The sequence below is a fragment of the Fomitopsis serialis genome, assembly GCF_022376445.1.
Source record: "Fomitopsis serialis strain Sig1Antser10 chromosome Unknown B0H18scaffold_56, whole genome shotgun sequence".
NCBI classification, from domain to species: domain Eukaryota; kingdom Fungi; phylum Basidiomycota; class Agaricomycetes; order Polyporales; family Fomitopsidaceae; genus Fomitopsis; species Fomitopsis serialis.
This window is the reverse complement of record NW_025955016.1, coordinates 36,138-50,473: the sequence shown is the minus strand read 5'-3', so window position 1 is coordinate 50,473 and position 14,336 is coordinate 36,138. Positions and strand designations below refer to the sequence as shown.

Below are 14,336 nucleotides of genomic sequence, written 5' to 3'. Positions count from 1 at the left end.
GAATGAAGCGAAATAGCGGCGTTCCTCAATGCGATCTTCCCCAACATCCGGAGCTTGATTGGGGTGGAGAAGGGTATGGGATATAATTTGGTCCTACGCATGGCATCTGAATGGGAAAAGCACGCCAGTAAGTAACGACATGCCTTGACTCATTGACCTACTTTGATGTATACACCTCTGCAGGACCAGACGCAACGTAACGTCTGCTATCGACATGTCAATATTATATCGATGGAGCATCTACGCAGCCCTTCAATTTAGCGTTACAACAACTTACAATAATCTCCAATTCCTTTCTTCCGCCACGCTGCAATGTCCGGGCTGTCTGTTTCGGAACGCTGATGTAGCAAACGTGCGGCAAACACTGTGCCAGCTACTTAGCATGACGTGACAGTCGATCGGGATTCAGGCTGTTTGAGATATGGTACATACAACCGCAATCGCTAGTTCGCCCTTCTTGCACTGCAGGCTGTGCTCACTGACTCGGACATTGGTCGAACTTACGGTAAAAGACGTACGCATCAACGAACTCCTCACCCTCGCTTCCGTCTGCCTTCTTCAGTCGTCCCGCACGCGGAATGAGCCCCGCCTTCGTGAAGCCGAGGGCCTCCCAGAGCCTACACGGACGGGTGTCAGTATGCCCTTGCTAGAGATCACGCATGGCAAGGGCTCACCGGACACTCGCAGCGTTGTTTTTGTAGACGAGGTTGAACACGCTCGCCTCAAAGCCAAGCCTTGGTGCGTAGTGCAGATAGGAACGCGCGAGTACGGCACCTATGCCCCGCCCACGTTGTGCGGGGGGGACAAGGAACCCAGCATTGCAGATCTACATGCATATTGACGTCAGAAAAGTGAATGTCCGTTATACTGGGACGTACATGAGAGGACCGGCCAGGATAGTTCGGTTTCACCTGCAAAACGATGTCGATCAGTCACCGGGATACTGTAAAGCCTTTCCGACGTCCCGGATGGTAGGGTACGAAGGGCTTAATTATGGAGTCTAGACAGAGACTCACGTAGTAACATCCAGCAATACACTCCTCCATGCTGCGTCCCTTGACCGCGTCTCCGATACCGAGCTCAACCTCTCCGCCATCAACTATCTCTTCACCCGAGCCTCCCTCTCCTATCACAGCCACCAGCACGTCCGCCGCGAAGTAGTAGGCCTCAAACGTCTCGAGCGCGTACTCCTCGCCTGCGCGGATTTCCTGTGGATAGGTCAATCCGCGCTCAAGCTCATCCGCGAACACCTTGTGCAGGTATTCAACCAGACCCGGCACGGCCCGCGCAGTCGCCAGGGTGAGGTGGTGGATCGTCAAGTGTGCATCCGGCGCAGGAGTGTACTTGGAGGTTGGCTGGAGTCGCCAGCGCGTGGTTGGAAGAGGTCCTGCAGTCCGGTTGGGAGTGAGGATCGCGCCGTATGCCGACATGGCTCCAGTGTATTCGACCAGGAATTATGCGTCGATCTGTGGTTTTCAACAAGTCCAAGCCGTCGAGTCGACTGTTGGTCGAGTCATGTCTCGCCCGTTGCCCTTAAACTGTATTGGCGATCCATGTTGACGGGGACGGTCCGGCGCCGGTGGCGGAAGTATTGTCCATAGATCCTGCAAGGTCTCATGCTAATCGTAGCACACCAGTCTTGTCGCTCGAGTGCAGAAGCGAGACGGACTCGGTGAGAGTTGGATGAGGGCGTGAAGCTTAACGCGCCACACATGCTCACGCTAGTCTCCCCTAATAGGCAGACCCTAAAGAAGAACTCTTTGAGTGGGGGAGGACGTATGCTCACGCGCACCTGGCCAATAAGTGAACGAACGCGTCTTCGAATTCGTGGACCGGCGCAGCTAGTTCTGTTACCTTGTCGAAAGAGCATATATCGAATATGACGAGATCTACTCATGAGAAATCCTTCTCGTGTTGTGTTACGCATTACTATACGGATATACACTGCGTCGCCGAATATGCGCAGCGAAAGAGCTATATACTTAACATACTATACATCACAGTTTGATCCATAGCGGAGCTCCATAGGAATTTCGAACCTCTACACTGGGGCTACTTGCGGTACTGTTGCAGCGGAGCGTTGGCCTCGTCAATAGTTGTCCGACGACATCAAGGTACACGGCAGGACTCACCATCGTGTCTTTGCCACTCAGATACTATCCGCAAGAGGTCCAGCACTTTCTCCACCGCCAGCCAAGCTTGGCCTATCTCGGAGCTGACCCCCCTATTGATGTGCTTCAAGTTGGGGAAGATCACGAATAAGAAAGCCCCGATCTCCGCGGTGTCGGCATGCACAGGCGAACGGGGGAAGCAAATCCTCTTCAGGACCCGGTTGCAGTGACCGTCACCAGGCTTCGCGGGCAGGTCCATGCAGGGGAGGGTGTAGATGGGGGAGTGGGTCGTGTTCACGTCGATCGTAAGCGAGGCCAGAGACGGGCAATACCGAGCGAGATGTGCGAGGCCTCGCACCGTTACTGCAGTCTCCGCGAGGTTTTTGTCGTTGCTAGACAGCTCCAGGCGTTCCAGATAGGGCCACGACATCGCCATCTCCTTGACCGCGTCGTCGTCAAGCGCGATGCGCATGCGCATGTCGAGTTCGACGCTGCGCAGGTGGCGAAAGCCGTATAGCTGTCGCAGACACGCCGGATTGGCGGTTGATATCCCTGGTTCTACAGTATCCTGGCCACGGCCAGAAAGTATGCGGAGCTTCTTCAGCGTGGCATGCGGGCAAAATCGATCGATAGATCGAAGGAGAATACCGAGGGTGACTCCTCCGGGACCGCTGCCCGACTTCAAGAGTAGTTCCTCAAGCCGGGGAAAGCGACAGGTCGATAGGACCGCTTCTAGGTCATACATGGATGTCCCGTACATCGACAGTCTGCCCAGAGAGCGAAAGGTGAGGTCGTTCGTGGTGTGGCCGTCCCCCGATTGTCCAGGTATGGCTTGCCATTGGCGGCTGACTGGAAGATCCAGTTCCGTGAGATCTGGTAAGGCTGACAACCTCATGAAAACGTTAAACACCATGGGCACGACTGAAAACATCTCGAAAGATCTCAGCTTCTTGAATGACGTGAGGACGTCGCCGGGGATGGTTTCCCGATCCCACTCCATGCGCTTCCACGGCATGTGGACTCTCAGGTTTTGAACATCCGGTGAACGTCGAAGAAGGTGAGATAGTGTCGGGGTGACAGCAGGGGGGTCGACAGCGTACTGCGATGGCCATTTTCCAATCTCCAAGCTGGAGAGTCGGGGGCCAAAGAGCAGGTATGCCGATTCAAAATAATCGCGCGGTATGTTGTTCGTCCAATGGAGTAACGATAGCTTTGGGAGCAACCGATGGGAGGGCCTCGACGAGAAAAGCCACTGAAAGAGGTCCACCGAGATACCGCGGGACTGCGGTCGAGAGTCTATTGTGTCGGTATACAACAGTCGAACCCGTCGAGCGTAAAAGTCGAGGCGCTCCCAATCTTGTGGCGTGAGGGGCCTTATAGGTTCCTTGAGCATCTACATCGAACAGCAGTCGGTGAACAGCAATTTCTACAGGACGGACGCATGGCTCACCAATGTCCCTTGAGTACCCTTCGAGACGGTCCACAAATCTGACGGCAAACATTCGACGAGATGGCCCAAGCCTACCTGAGTCGACCATAGAGTATCCAAGGCGGGTTCGCTGAACGCACGGCATGCCAGTGCTAACGCCAGAAGCATCCGGATGTTATGACCAGCTTGGTCCACTATTTGATGCAAAATATCCGTGATGGCCAAGGCCCGGTGCATCTTGTGGTATGTACGTTCCGCGAAAGAAATCTAAGTATGTTGTGACCTCCGAGCGACGTCGCCTGCTACCATGAGAGACGGTCAGCTTCAACATCGAGACTTGTCAACCGTGTCCAAAGTTACTGACCTTAAACTGAATGTACGAGCTTTGCCACCTCCGAGTCTTGCACGGCTTCACAGACGTTATTCAGATCTGAACCGCTTGAACCCGAGACTCGACGCCCAACGTATGGCTGTGGTTCGAGTGGTGGCCGTTTGGCGGTTGCTGAAGGACGAGCGGAAAACGGTGCTGTCGATATAAATGCGAAGGTCGTTACTAGCGCCCGGGTCGCAGGTCAAAGCGCACACTTTGCTTTGAACGCACCGTGGTGGCAAAGCCATATGCCCCTAGCACTGGCACAGTGGATAGACCCTGGATACCTCACACAAAGCGTGATGATTGATAACGCTCACGGATGCCGTCGGTTTCTATCCTTGTGCACGTCGTCGTACGTCGCGGCGCCAACATGTCTTGCCAATGCCGGTTTACCCAGCTTGCTGACGATGGATGGAGGATCACGTCGTACAATGCTTATCATCCTTGTGTAATCGTGAGCTGCTTTGAGAGCTACTCGGTAAGTCGTTCGTCCTTCTTCATCTGCTGGCAAAGCGGGGCGTCGGCGGTGTCTTCGTCTGCCTCTGCCTTGTGGTCTAACCCATCTAGGCAAATGGATCCTACTTGTGTGAGATCGCAAAGCGTAGGGTGATATTGACATAGAGTGATCTTCAAGCACGTACTGTAGACACGCGTAGGATCTTGCCGGATATGTGTAGTGTTGTTAACCTGGGCGACGTGAAAGAAACTTGCTTCGTAGTCAAATTTGGATACATCGTACATATAGGAGCAGGAGAGCACGAGAACCTGAAGGGGGACAAGAACGCGTCATAAATCTAAGCGCATATGATCGTCAGACAAGATATACAAGACATAAACACATAAACAGGACGTACATGCGTACAGCAACATCGGCCCGGATACGTGTTCTCTCTGGTGATACATCGATCGAGTCAGCGCGCGAGGCAAGCACAAAGGGGCGGGATACCAGAGTCACGGCAAAGCGACATCATGAATGAACTTGGAGTACTCACGTGTAGTAGCATCCTACAATCCGTACTTCCATGCTCCATTCGTCACTTCCCATCCATTTACCAACTCCCCAAGTGATCCACCACAGCAACCAGCACGTCCGCCGCAAAGGCGTATGAGTAAAACGGTCCGACCGCGTCCTCCGAGTCCTCAGGCAAGCATAGCCCATTCGTGGACGCTTTGTGCAGATGTTCGTGCAGATCGGGCACGGTCCACGCAGCCGCCAGGGTAAGAGAGTGGATCATCGGTTCGGCGCAGGAGTACGCTCATGTATTGATTTGGGTCGCCTGTATGTGGACGGAAGCGGTCCAGCAGTCCGAGTAGCCTGGCAGATCGCGTCCTGCTAAGATGTCTGATAATTCCAGCAAGTGTGGAAATCCTAGCGTGAGGTTCAAAGTAGAGTCCAGGTCGTCAGGAAGCTAGTAGATGTATATGTCCCGGTTGGCCCTCGAACTGTGTCCACAATTGGTCAAGACAGTCTAGTACGTCCGCAACGATTGAGGACTTCATGTTCCCATTCGGTAGCAGGCTAACGACGGCAGGTGAACTCGCGGGTTGAACGTGAATTGTAGAGTCAAGGTCGTCGAAGGAACAGAGATGCGAGTGTGAGCGTAGGTGAGCGTCCGTAAAATAGGTGAGCGTCTGGCTATGGCCGGGCTTGACGGCAAACAGTGATCTATCACCGTTATGTACTGTCTGTTTGCACCCTCACCCCGACGTCCACGCACCTCGCAGTCATGATATAATCTTCACGCTCCAAACGTATGCTTTCAACCATTCTCTTCGGTTTGACCGTCCTGGGATTCGGGGCATGGGTCGCGGTAAACCACCGGCACCATACGACCTATTACCGCCCGGCGTTGTACATCGCAGACAAGGGAGCGGTCATAGAAGTGAAGGACGCGGGCGGAAGGACCAAGACGAGACAGGAGACGTTACGCGATTTAATAGAACAAAGATGTCCGAGTCTCCTCAGAGACTTCAGGCCGGTGTGGTGGCTCTTCAGGTGCGAATCCCACTGGCAGTGGCCATGATACTCGCACCCCGACAGTGCTGAAACGATGCTGGTAGCGGCCATCTACAGACCGCATACTCCGTGGTTGGGGATTTTTCGAAGATAGATGAGGTTGAGTACGACAGGTGAGTAACATACAGTTTGAGGTCGGATTTCTGAATTGACGAGGCCAATAGGACTCTTCTACGCACTCGGGACGGCGGAACTCTGTACGTGCGCACTAGCATTGCTACGCAGGTAACCTACGAGAGAGAAGCGGTCTAGACTTTACACCGCCTGAGAGCACACGGAAGCTCCCAGAAGATGCACCCATCATCGTTGTGCTTCACGGCCTGACCGGTGGTGAGTGAATACCTCGTGTATCGTTGCTTAATCCTGAATAAAGAGACCCGTCCTGTTCAGGGTCTCATGAAGCCTATGTGCGCGCGGTCGTATCTCCTGCATGCAGGCCTGTAGATGACGGAGGACTGGGATACCGTGCGATCGTGGTGAACTTCCGAGGATGTGAGTCCCTCAATAAACCGTCCGGCGGTCATACTTATCGCGAAGTTAGGCGCGGGCGTCCCGGTAACAAGCCCCCAACTGTATTCTGCGGGGCATACAGAGGACATCCGTGCGGCGATGTTCTACATTCGAAGACGCTATCCGAAGGCACCTCTCCTTGGCCTAGGATTTTCGCTAGGAGCGAACGTGCTGACTAGATACGTCGCGGAAGAAGGCGACGGCTGCAGGCTTGCTGCTGCGTGCGTTATAGCTTGCGTGCGTTACTCGTAATTTCTGTCAATTCGACACGCAACTCATGTAGAGTATGCTCTAGCCATGGGACTTGGTAACGAACAGCGAAGCGTGAGTGACCACACCGGCGGAGCAGTACGTGAACTCACTTGGCTCCTCAGTTTGGAAGGCAACTGGTTACACCGCCGGGTGTACTCTACAGCGCTCGGCTCAAACCTACAAGCCGTCGTCAAACGTCACGCCGCTGCTCTGAGCACGCCTCCCTCACACCCCGTCGCCCAGGCGGTCGCCCCGACGCTCGCACTGCAGTCGCCCACGCTCGAGACGTTCGACGAGACGTTCAACCGCATCGCCGGCGGGTCTTCACCGCCCTTCCCCTTCCCGAGCGCACGCGCGTACTACACCTGGGCCTCGTCGCACACGACGCTCCCGCGCGTGCGCGTCCCGTTCCTTGCCATCGGCGCGGAGGACGACCCGGTCGTGCAGGTGCTCCCCGTGCACGCGGGCCGGAACGGTTACGTCGCGTTCGCGGTGACGAAGGGGGGCGGACACCTCGGGTGGTTCGAGAGCGGTGCGGATGGGGCGATCAGGAGGTGGTTCACCCGGCCTGTGCTGGAGTGGCTTGAGGCGGTCGGGCGGGACATGGTCGTGCGGGCGCGGCCGGGTAAGCCGCTGAGAGAGGTGGATGGATTCTTGATGGAGGTGGGGCGAGACGATGTCGGCTGCAAGGAGGCTGAAGGTGGCGGGCGCGTTAGTGGGACCGAGGGAGAAGAGGGGCTTTTGCCTGGTTTGTGAGGACGTCTGGAATATCCTCTATTGTCGTATTTGCTATCCTTCCTATCTGTTATGAGATCATGTATAGAATTAGATTCACGAGGGTACAGTCGTCGACTTAAACGTGAGATCCCGAAGACGACTGTACCGCAAATGCATTCTGTGGTGTAGAGATACTGCGCGGAGCGGGCTCATCCCAACGACGCTTACCATGTCGCTAGCTGTCGTGTGTTCGTTCGTTCGGGCTGCTCGTCCTGTCGTCATCGAAATGTGCATTCGCGTTAAAATACTAAGTAACCGTGGCCGTGACATGGATACAAGGGCGAGCTACCACGTACTTATGTGCATCAGTCTGTTGGAGGCGCTGCGCAGAGTAGAGTGTTTCCTGTCAACAATGGCACCATGATTCGACTTGAATGAGAACTCACCGCCATACTTCTTCTCCCACTGAGACGCGATCCGCAGAACCTCGATCGTTCCCACCACCGGCTCCCAGGAGTCATCCATCTCGATCTCCTCCTCTTCGTTGATTGCCTCGAGGTTGGGGAAAATCGCGTATAGGAATGCTCCTATCTGCGCGGGGTCACCCGACACGGGTGATCGAAAGCAACCGATGGTCCGGAGGACCCGATTGCAGTAGCCACCACCGGGCTTCACGTCGGGGGAGACAACAGCATTGGACGTGTCCACGTCGAATATGAGTGTCGATAGCAAAGGACAATATCTGGCGAGATGAGCCAGGCCTTCTAATGTTGTCGCCGTTGGAATCCTCCAGGGGTACTTGGGCGAGCTGAACAGCTGCAAACATTCGAGATGAGGCCACGACATGGCCATTTCATGCACAGCGTCGTCGTCGAGGACGATGCAGTTCTCCGTGTTGAGTATGAAGCTACGGAGATGATGGAAGTCGTAAAGGTGTCTGAAAGACGCGGCGGTGATGGGTTGTGTGACATCCGCCGAGTCCTCGTCAGGATCTGCACTTGTGCCATCGAAAATCTCGACGGTTTCCAGTGTAGCATTCGAGCAGCATTCGTGTACTGACTGAAGCACACTACCGAGTGTCTTTGACTCGTCGAAGGCGTACTTGGATGTCAGGAAGATTTGCTGGAGTTGGACGAAGCGACAAGCAGATAGGACTGTGTCGATGTCGGTCATGGATGAAGCCGACAAACGGAGCGACTTCAGAGCACGAAAGAGAGTGGTCGAGGCAGCATGACCTACTCCCATATCGTTGACGACGGCTTGTCTGTAGTTGAATTCCGAAAGAGTTAGTGTCATGAGGTCTGGCAAAGCTGACAGCTCGGCGAGAATGTCAAACGTTACAGGCGAAGCCGACCGCAATGTAAGAATCTCCAACCTCTTCAGTGACATTAGAGCTTTTCCAGGGATACTGTGAAGCACAGGGTCCCTGTCTAGAGGCATGTCGACTTCTAGCTTCCGGACGCCTGGTGAGCATTGTGGAAGGTGAAGCAATGTCGTATGAATGGCATGGAAGGCAGTGATCCCAGCTGTCCATGCTGGTCTGATGTACAGCTCAGAGAGCCGTCGACCGATGAGTAGGTGCACAGAGTCGCTGTACTCGAGCGGTATGAGCTCTGTCCAGTAGAGTGACGATAAACTGGGGAGCAGTTGATGTGAAGGCCTGGATGAGAAGAGCCAGCGAAAGAGCTTCTCCGTAAGTTGGCCCGGGACGGGTCTCCTTCGGCGACCGACGACTCCGTTTGAATTGAATTGTAATACTCCGACCCGCCGAGCATAGAAGTCAAAACGCTCCCAATCCTGCTGTGTGGTAGGCCGTGTAGGTGCCCTAAGCGTCTGAACCTGCCGCGCAAGCATTTGACTTCCTTCGAAAGCAGAACAACCGCATAAGTACTCACCAACCTGCCCGAAGCATCGTTCGTCATTTTCCACAGTTCTGTCGGTAGACAATTCACGACATTGTGTAGACCGTTTTGATGAAACCATAAATTGTCCAAGGCGGGTTCGTGGAAGACACGGCATACGAGCGCCAAGGACAAGAGTGTCGGCAAGTCGAGAGACCAACCGGGCCAACCGCTCCCCGCTTCGTCAACTATCATGCGAACGAGCTCTGGAGTGGTAAGGGCCTGGTGCACCATGAGTTGTACGATTCTCGTGGAAACACAACCCAGGTATGTTGTGGAATACCACGAGTATCTCAGGCTGAGGCTGTACGCACGAATCTGCACGAATCCAACATTAACGACATCGGCTAGACTAGCCTCTTAGCAGTGACTGACCTTCCAACTCACTCTGCACACTACAGATCCTAATGGGTCGATCACCTTTGCCGGACTAAAGCACTAGCCTTGTAGGACTAGGAGGGAGAGAACGTTGTTCTGTGCGAGCCTGAACTCGTTGAGCTTCCAAATTTCAAGTGTCTTGTTCAACCGCCAGATGAGGGCGGAAACTGCCGTGAGTGGAGTTCTGCACGTGACAACACAAGGTACTGAGGGACAAGATGGAGGAGCTCGACGTTCTAACGTTTCAATACCGTTATGTAGTGAAGGAAAGGTTATTACTACACGGGCCAATACCCAAGTGCTTTCAAGATCCCACGTGTGTATCAGGCTTCCACAGGACTGTGCCAGAGCCTGAAATCTCAAGTTGTCAACGGTGTAAGCACTAGAACCGCGACTTGGATTCGTACTGCACTGCGTTATAAGTTGGAATGACTCACCGATGTTCCTTGGCCACTGAGACATCTTCCGCAGTGCATCAAGCATGTCCTCTACTGGCTTCCAAGAATCTTCGCCCGGAGTATCGTCACTGTGTGAGTTGATCCACTGGAGTTTGGGGAAAATCGCGTATAAGAAGGCCCCAATTTCTGCAGGGCAATCCGACGCGTGCGACCGCTGGAAGTCAACGGCTTGGAGGACTTGGTTACAGTAACTGCCACCAGGCCTCGCGTCAGGTGAGACAAAGGTCCCAGTGGTGTCCACGTCGATTGCGAGCCAGTTCATCGCCGGGCAGTACCTAGCGAGATGCGCTAAGCCCTCCAGCGTCACAGACATCCCGGGCTCTTCCTCGGCTACGCTTTCCAGCTGCAGGGATTTCAGACGGGGCCACGACATGGCCATCTCCTTTAGGTCATCATCGTCGAGGGCGATATACATCTCAGTGAGAAGCTCGAGTTCGCGGATGCTGCGGAAGGCGAAGAGATGACCTAAGGACGCCGCGGTGATGGTGTCAGGTTCCGGTACCTCCTCGAAATCCATTGACGGAAATAGGTCAATGGTGGTGCGTAGCTCGATGACCTCCAGCATAGCATGCGAGCAGTGGTCACGGATCAGTTGAAGCGTGCGATCGAACATACTAGAGTCGGAGCCATAGAGCGACGTCAGGGATAGTCGCCGCAGTTGGGGAAGGCTACAGGCCGACAAGATTGTGTTTATGTCGCTCATCAATGAGAACGTCAGGGTCAAACTCTCTAGAGCACGGAAGATAAAGCTCGGGGCAGCAGCATGGTCTGTTCCAAGTAGACCGCATGCGTCTTCGTCGCCAGAGTGAATAGTGATCTTCGCCTCCGTGAGATGTGGTAGTGCTGATAACGCGGTGAAGACGTCAGGCTCCAGAGGTAGGGTCGACAGCAATGTGAGCGACTTCAGTCGTATTAACGACGCGAAGACTTTGGACGGAAGACGTTGATCATCAGGGCCGCCGTTGGCATACATGTGGATGGTGAGTTCATGTATGTCGGGCGAACGAAAAGGAAGGTGCACCAGCACTTGAGGAACAGCCTGTGATGCGGCGAAATCGGACGACCATACACCCATGTGCAATGTGGAGAGCTGCGGGCCAAATAACATATGCACAGACTCGTGATGCTCGAACGGCATGTTCTCCGACCACCCGAGGAAGGATAGCTTGGGAAACAAATGATGGGATGGTCTTGATGAGAAAAGCCAGCAAAAGATTTGCTCCGAGAGGACGCGAGACTTCCTTCGGATTCTCTTCGGGCCATAATGTAATATTCGGACACGCCGAGCATAGAACTCAAAGCGTTCCCAGTCGCGTTGTGTGGTGGACCTTGTAGGCTCCCTGAGTGTCTGGACACAAATACGAGTTCCAGCCTTGATCACAATGCAGAACGACTGTATGCTCACCAGAGTCTTGCCAGAATCATCTGAGATTTTCCACAAGTCTCCCGGTAAACACTCGACGAGATTGCCCAAGCCGTCCTGACGAGACCATATCATGTCCAGGGCGGGTTCGTGGAAAGCGCGGCATGTGAGCGCCAATGCAACGAGTGTTGGGAAGTCGGACCTCGACCAACTCTCGCCGTCGTCCGTTGGAACTTCACTGACTATCAACTGGATGAGCTCCGAAATGGTAAGGGCCCGATGCACCATGGACTGAACGCTTCTTGTTGTGAGATAGCGCAGGTGATAATGCCGTCGCACAGCTAGTATTGAAGCCGTTAACCCAACATCCATCTGTTAGTAGTATCACTGACCTCTACCGAATCTACGACTCACAGCTATAGGTCACCTTCGAACTGATCAAAATGCACGCCTCGTTTCCTTGTACAGTTTGAACTGCAGTGTGCCAGTGAGATCGTCAAGCGTGAATGAAATGTGGCTCGTCCGAAGGGAGCGGAGAATGCCGTGGCCGACTTATGAGCGCTAATCCAACACCGCCTCACGTCTCTATCGTTTTGGATACAGCTGTAAAGGCCGCAAGCTCGCAGCGCAAGTGAAGGCTTGGTCCGGCCAACCACGGACTGAATGCGAGGAGTTCAGCTGAACTTCGTACGAGGCAACCGATTCAATCATATACATGAAGTCGACGGCGCTCAAGCTTCCCGGTATGTATGAGAGAGACAGACAATTCCGGCTCGCACATAATACTCACGATGCCCTGATTTGACAGTTGCGTGCACCTGTAATTTCTGCGTTGCATCGTCGTGAAACGCGTACCCCGCGATGCACAGAGCACTAGCCGTCCCGGAGCTCCTTCGCATGATACTCGATCACACTGGCGGTGAACAACCTTACTTACCGGCGCTTCTCGCGTTCGCTCTTACATGCCATGCTTTTCTTGAACCCGCCCTGGATATCATATGGCACTTTCAGAACGGTCTGGGGCACCTGGTCGAGTGTCTGCCCGAAAAATTCTGGGAAGCCTCTGAGTCTGCGCATTCACCGGCACTGGTACGTGCAACTGTCCGCGAATTGCAAGGCCAAAGAAGAAACGTGTATCTGATCTCCCGTAGATGCCTAGAAAGCCTGACAAGCACACTACACCTCAAGATTGGGAGCGCTTTGACTTTTACGGTCGGCGTGTTCGAGAGCTGCAATGCGGCCCGTCACGCAGTCTTGGACATATGTCCCGGGCGATATCGGATGCCCTTTTTTCCTGGCTCGTTTCGTCAAGACCCCACTATCCATTGCTGCCAACGCTTCGCAAGCTCATTTGGACGGAGAGCAGGACATATGGGTACTTCGGCTCTGCACAACTGTTCTTTGGGCAGCAGCTCTCCGTGCTGAATATTGAGAAACGCAGGCCCAGCTCAAAGTACTCCTCCAACATTATCACCCCGACCCTCCAACACCTTCCACGACGCTCACCAGATGTCCGAGAGCTAACCATCTATGTCGTTGACGGATCTATGGACAATAACCAACCTGACCCCTTTCCCGATAAGGCCTTCGCGTCATTGCAGAGGCTGGAGTCTCTCACGTTGATGACGAGCATGCCCATGTCGTTCAGCAACCTCGCGGACCTCGCGACACTCCCGCACCTCGCAAAACTGCACTTCAAGGCCGTATTCAACTCCTTACTGTCAGCCGTCCCGTCCACGGCGGTGCACGCTAATACAGGCCGTCTCACCTTCCCCTCTCTCTCGACGCTGTCTTTGCAATCCGTGTCCATGGGCAGCTCCGTCGAATTCCTATCAGCATGTCGCCTTCCCACCCTCAAGACGGCATTCATCAATTCGAACGCAGCCACGGACCCGGCCACCATTGGACGTGTGCTGCAGCTACTCCGCGAGCGGTGCTCGCCGAGCGTGTTGGAGGAAATCGATGTGACCAGCGGCCTGGACGCCGATATCGAGGGGGAAGGTGCACAGGTCGTCACCATGGAGTCGCTGAGGCATCTCTGCGAATTCCGCCGTCTCCGCAGCTTCAATCTTTTGACGGAGATGTGCATTGTCCTCGACGACGACGCCGTCAGGGAGTTGGCCATGTCGTGGCCCCGACTGGAGCGCCTGGAGTTCTGGTGCACGGCCATACACCCCTGGGGGCATCCGACGGCTACGACGCTCCAGGGTTTGGCGCATTTTGCGAGGTACTGTCCCTTGTTGGCATCGCTCATGATCGACGTGAATACATCGGGCACGGATGTCTCGCTCCACGAGAGGCCCGGCGGCGGCTGCTGCAATCGGGCCTTGCGAAGCATTGATTTTGGCCAGTCCCCTCTCTGGGAAACCCCGTGAAAGTGGCGGCGTTCTTGTTCGCGATCTTCCCGGACCTTGCGGAGTTCAACGAAGGGAACGATACGCTGCTCGTCGAGTCGTGGCAACCCGTGCAAGAGGCTTATCAGGTTCTGCGGTTGGCGCGTCACTGGTGGAAACAAGCGGGTGAGTTGCGCACACACCTGTAGTTGCGCAGTCTGCTGACGGGGAAGCACAGGTGGATGAATAGGCAAGCAGTCGCATGTGCATCGTGTATGGAGGTGCTACGTGGAATGTGAGGTCGTGCACATTGTCGACGTCTCTGATCTTCAAGTTCAATGTTGCGATGAAACAAGAAACCAACGTCGAATTGTTGTAAAGATACTTCCTTTCGTTAAGACGACTCGGGTTCAAGACTGCACCAGAGACTACATTCGATAGTAACATAAGAAACTAAGTAACAAGCATAAGTACTATATTCGAAGCAGCGCTCA

General features: G+C 54.4%; 6 protein-coding genes across 6 annotated transcripts; 2 read left to right on the top strand and 4 right to left on the bottom strand.

Moving 5' to 3' along the window:
- Window positions 1-450: 450 nt before the first annotated feature.
- On the bottom strand, window positions 451-1,630 carry B0H18DRAFT_1018945 (acyl-CoA N-acyltransferase). Its single transcript, XM_048029409.1, has 4 exons — window positions 1,017-1,630; window positions 879-911; window positions 675-826; window positions 451-617 (listed from the first exon to the last, which is right to left on the bottom strand). Exons 1-4 carry the CDS (start codon window positions 1,428-1,430, stop codon window positions 476-478), a joined length of 741 nt encoding a protein of 246 aa, XP_047891105.1. The 5' UTR covers window positions 1,431-1,630; the 3' UTR covers window positions 451-475.
- A 263-nt stretch (window positions 1,631-1,893) lies between these two features.
- On the bottom strand, window positions 1,894-3,169 carry B0H18DRAFT_1018943 (uncharacterized protein). The gene is made up of 2 exons (XM_048029408.1): window positions 2,133-3,169; window positions 1,894-2,064 (listed from the first exon to the last, which is right to left on the bottom strand). Exons 1-2 carry the CDS (start codon window positions 3,124-3,126, stop codon window positions 2,042-2,044), a joined length of 1,017 nt encoding a protein of 338 aa, XP_047891104.1. The 5' UTR covers window positions 3,127-3,169; the 3' UTR covers window positions 1,894-2,041.
- Window positions 3,170-5,573: 2,404 nt separating this feature from the next.
- Window positions 5,574-7,701, top strand: B0H18DRAFT_1018939 (AB-hydrolase YheT). Its single transcript, XM_048029407.1, has 8 exons — window positions 5,574-5,909; window positions 5,975-6,043; window positions 6,095-6,127; window positions 6,175-6,260; window positions 6,321-6,422; window positions 6,472-6,677; window positions 6,736-6,764; window positions 6,815-7,701. Exons 1-8 carry the CDS (start codon window positions 5,668-5,670, stop codon window positions 7,446-7,448), a joined length of 1,401 nt encoding a protein of 466 aa, XP_047891103.1. The 5' UTR covers window positions 5,574-5,667; the 3' UTR covers window positions 7,449-7,701.
- B0H18DRAFT_1018935 (uncharacterized protein) lies at window positions 7,684-9,800 on the bottom strand. The gene is made up of 4 exons (XM_048029406.1): window positions 9,686-9,800; window positions 9,305-9,628; window positions 7,856-9,248; window positions 7,684-7,791 (listed from the first exon to the last, which is right to left on the bottom strand). Exons 2-4 carry the CDS (start codon window positions 9,542-9,544, stop codon window positions 7,775-7,777), a joined length of 1,650 nt encoding a protein of 549 aa, XP_047891102.1. The 5' UTR covers window positions 9,545-9,628; window positions 9,686-9,800; the 3' UTR covers window positions 7,684-7,774.
- An 8-nt stretch (window positions 9,801-9,808) lies between these two features.
- On the bottom strand, window positions 9,809-12,010 carry B0H18DRAFT_1018929 (uncharacterized protein). Its single transcript, XM_048029405.1, has 4 exons — window positions 11,902-12,010; window positions 11,552-11,850; window positions 10,126-11,494; window positions 9,809-10,070 (listed from the first exon to the last, which is right to left on the bottom strand). The coding sequence occupies exons 2-4, from the start codon at window positions 11,795-11,797 to the stop codon at window positions 10,048-10,050; spliced, it is 1,638 nt and encodes a 545-aa protein (XP_047891101.1). The 5' UTR covers window positions 11,798-11,850; window positions 11,902-12,010; the 3' UTR covers window positions 9,809-10,047.
- Window positions 12,011-12,107: 97 nt separating this feature from the next.
- Window positions 12,108-14,335, top strand: B0H18DRAFT_526381 (uncharacterized protein). The gene is made up of 4 exons (XM_048038457.1): window positions 12,108-12,252; window positions 12,318-12,598; window positions 12,661-14,028; window positions 14,081-14,335. Exons 2-3 carry the CDS (start codon window positions 12,371-12,373, stop codon window positions 13,882-13,884), a joined length of 1,452 nt encoding a protein of 483 aa, XP_047891100.1. The 5' UTR covers window positions 12,108-12,252; window positions 12,318-12,370; the 3' UTR covers window positions 13,885-14,028; window positions 14,081-14,335.
- The last annotated feature ends 1 nt before the right edge of the window (window position 14,336 follows it).

Coding starts and splice junctions, on each gene's coding strand:
- B0H18DRAFT_1018945 (XM_048029409.1), bottom strand. CDS start 1,430: ATGTCGGCATACGGCGCGATCCTCACTCCCAACCGGACTGCAGGACCT. Junction 912..1,016: donor GTATTGCTGGATGTTACTAC/GTGAGTCTCTGT, acceptor ATCGTTTTGCAG/GTGAAACCGAACTATCCTGG. Junction 827..878: donor ATCCTGGCCGGTCCTCTCAT/GTACGTCCCAGT, acceptor ATATGCATGTAG/ATCTGCAATGCTGGGTTCCT.
- B0H18DRAFT_1018943 (XM_048029408.1), bottom strand. CDS start 3,126: ATGCCGTGGAAGCGCATGGAGTGGGATCGGGAAACCATCCCCGGCGAC. Junction 2,065..2,132: donor TGAGTGGCAAAGACACGATG/GTGAGTCCTGCC, acceptor CCGCTGCAACAG/TACCGCAAGTAGCCCCAGTG.
- B0H18DRAFT_1018939 (XM_048029407.1), top strand. CDS start 5,668: ATGCTTTCAACCATTCTCTTCGGTTTGACCGTCCTGGGATTCGGGGCA. Junction 6,678..6,735: donor CTGCGTGCGTTATAGCTTGC/GTGCGTTACTCG, acceptor AGTATGCTCTAG/CCATGGGACTTGGTAACGAA. Junction 6,765..6,814: donor TTGGTAACGAACAGCGAAGC/GTGAGTGACCAC, acceptor TTGGCTCCTCAG/TTTGGAAGGCAACTGGTTAC.
- B0H18DRAFT_1018935 (XM_048029406.1), bottom strand. CDS start 9,544: ATGGTGCACCAGGCCCTTACCACTCCAGAGCTCGTTCGCATGATAGTT. Junction 9,249..9,304: donor ACGATGCTTCGGGCAGGTTG/GTGAGTACTTAT, acceptor CTTGCGCGGCAG/GTTCAGACGCTTAGGGCACC.
- B0H18DRAFT_1018929 (XM_048029405.1), bottom strand. CDS start 11,797: ATGGTGCATCGGGCCCTTACCATTTCGGAGCTCATCCAGTTGATAGTC. Junction 11,495..11,551: donor ATGATTCTGGCAAGACTCTG/GTGAGCATACAG, acceptor ATTTGTGTCCAG/ACACTCAGGGAGCCTACAAG. Junction 10,071..10,125: donor TCAGTGGCCAAGGAACATCG/GTGAGTCATTCC, acceptor TCGCGGTTCTAG/TGCTTACACCGTTGACAACT.
- B0H18DRAFT_526381 (XM_048038457.1), top strand. CDS start 12,371: ATGCACAGAGCACTAGCCGTCCCGGAGCTCCTTCGCATGATACTCGAT. Junction 12,599..12,660: donor CTGCGCATTCACCGGCACTG/GTACGTGCAACT, acceptor GATCTCCCGTAG/ATGCCTAGAAAGCCTGACAA.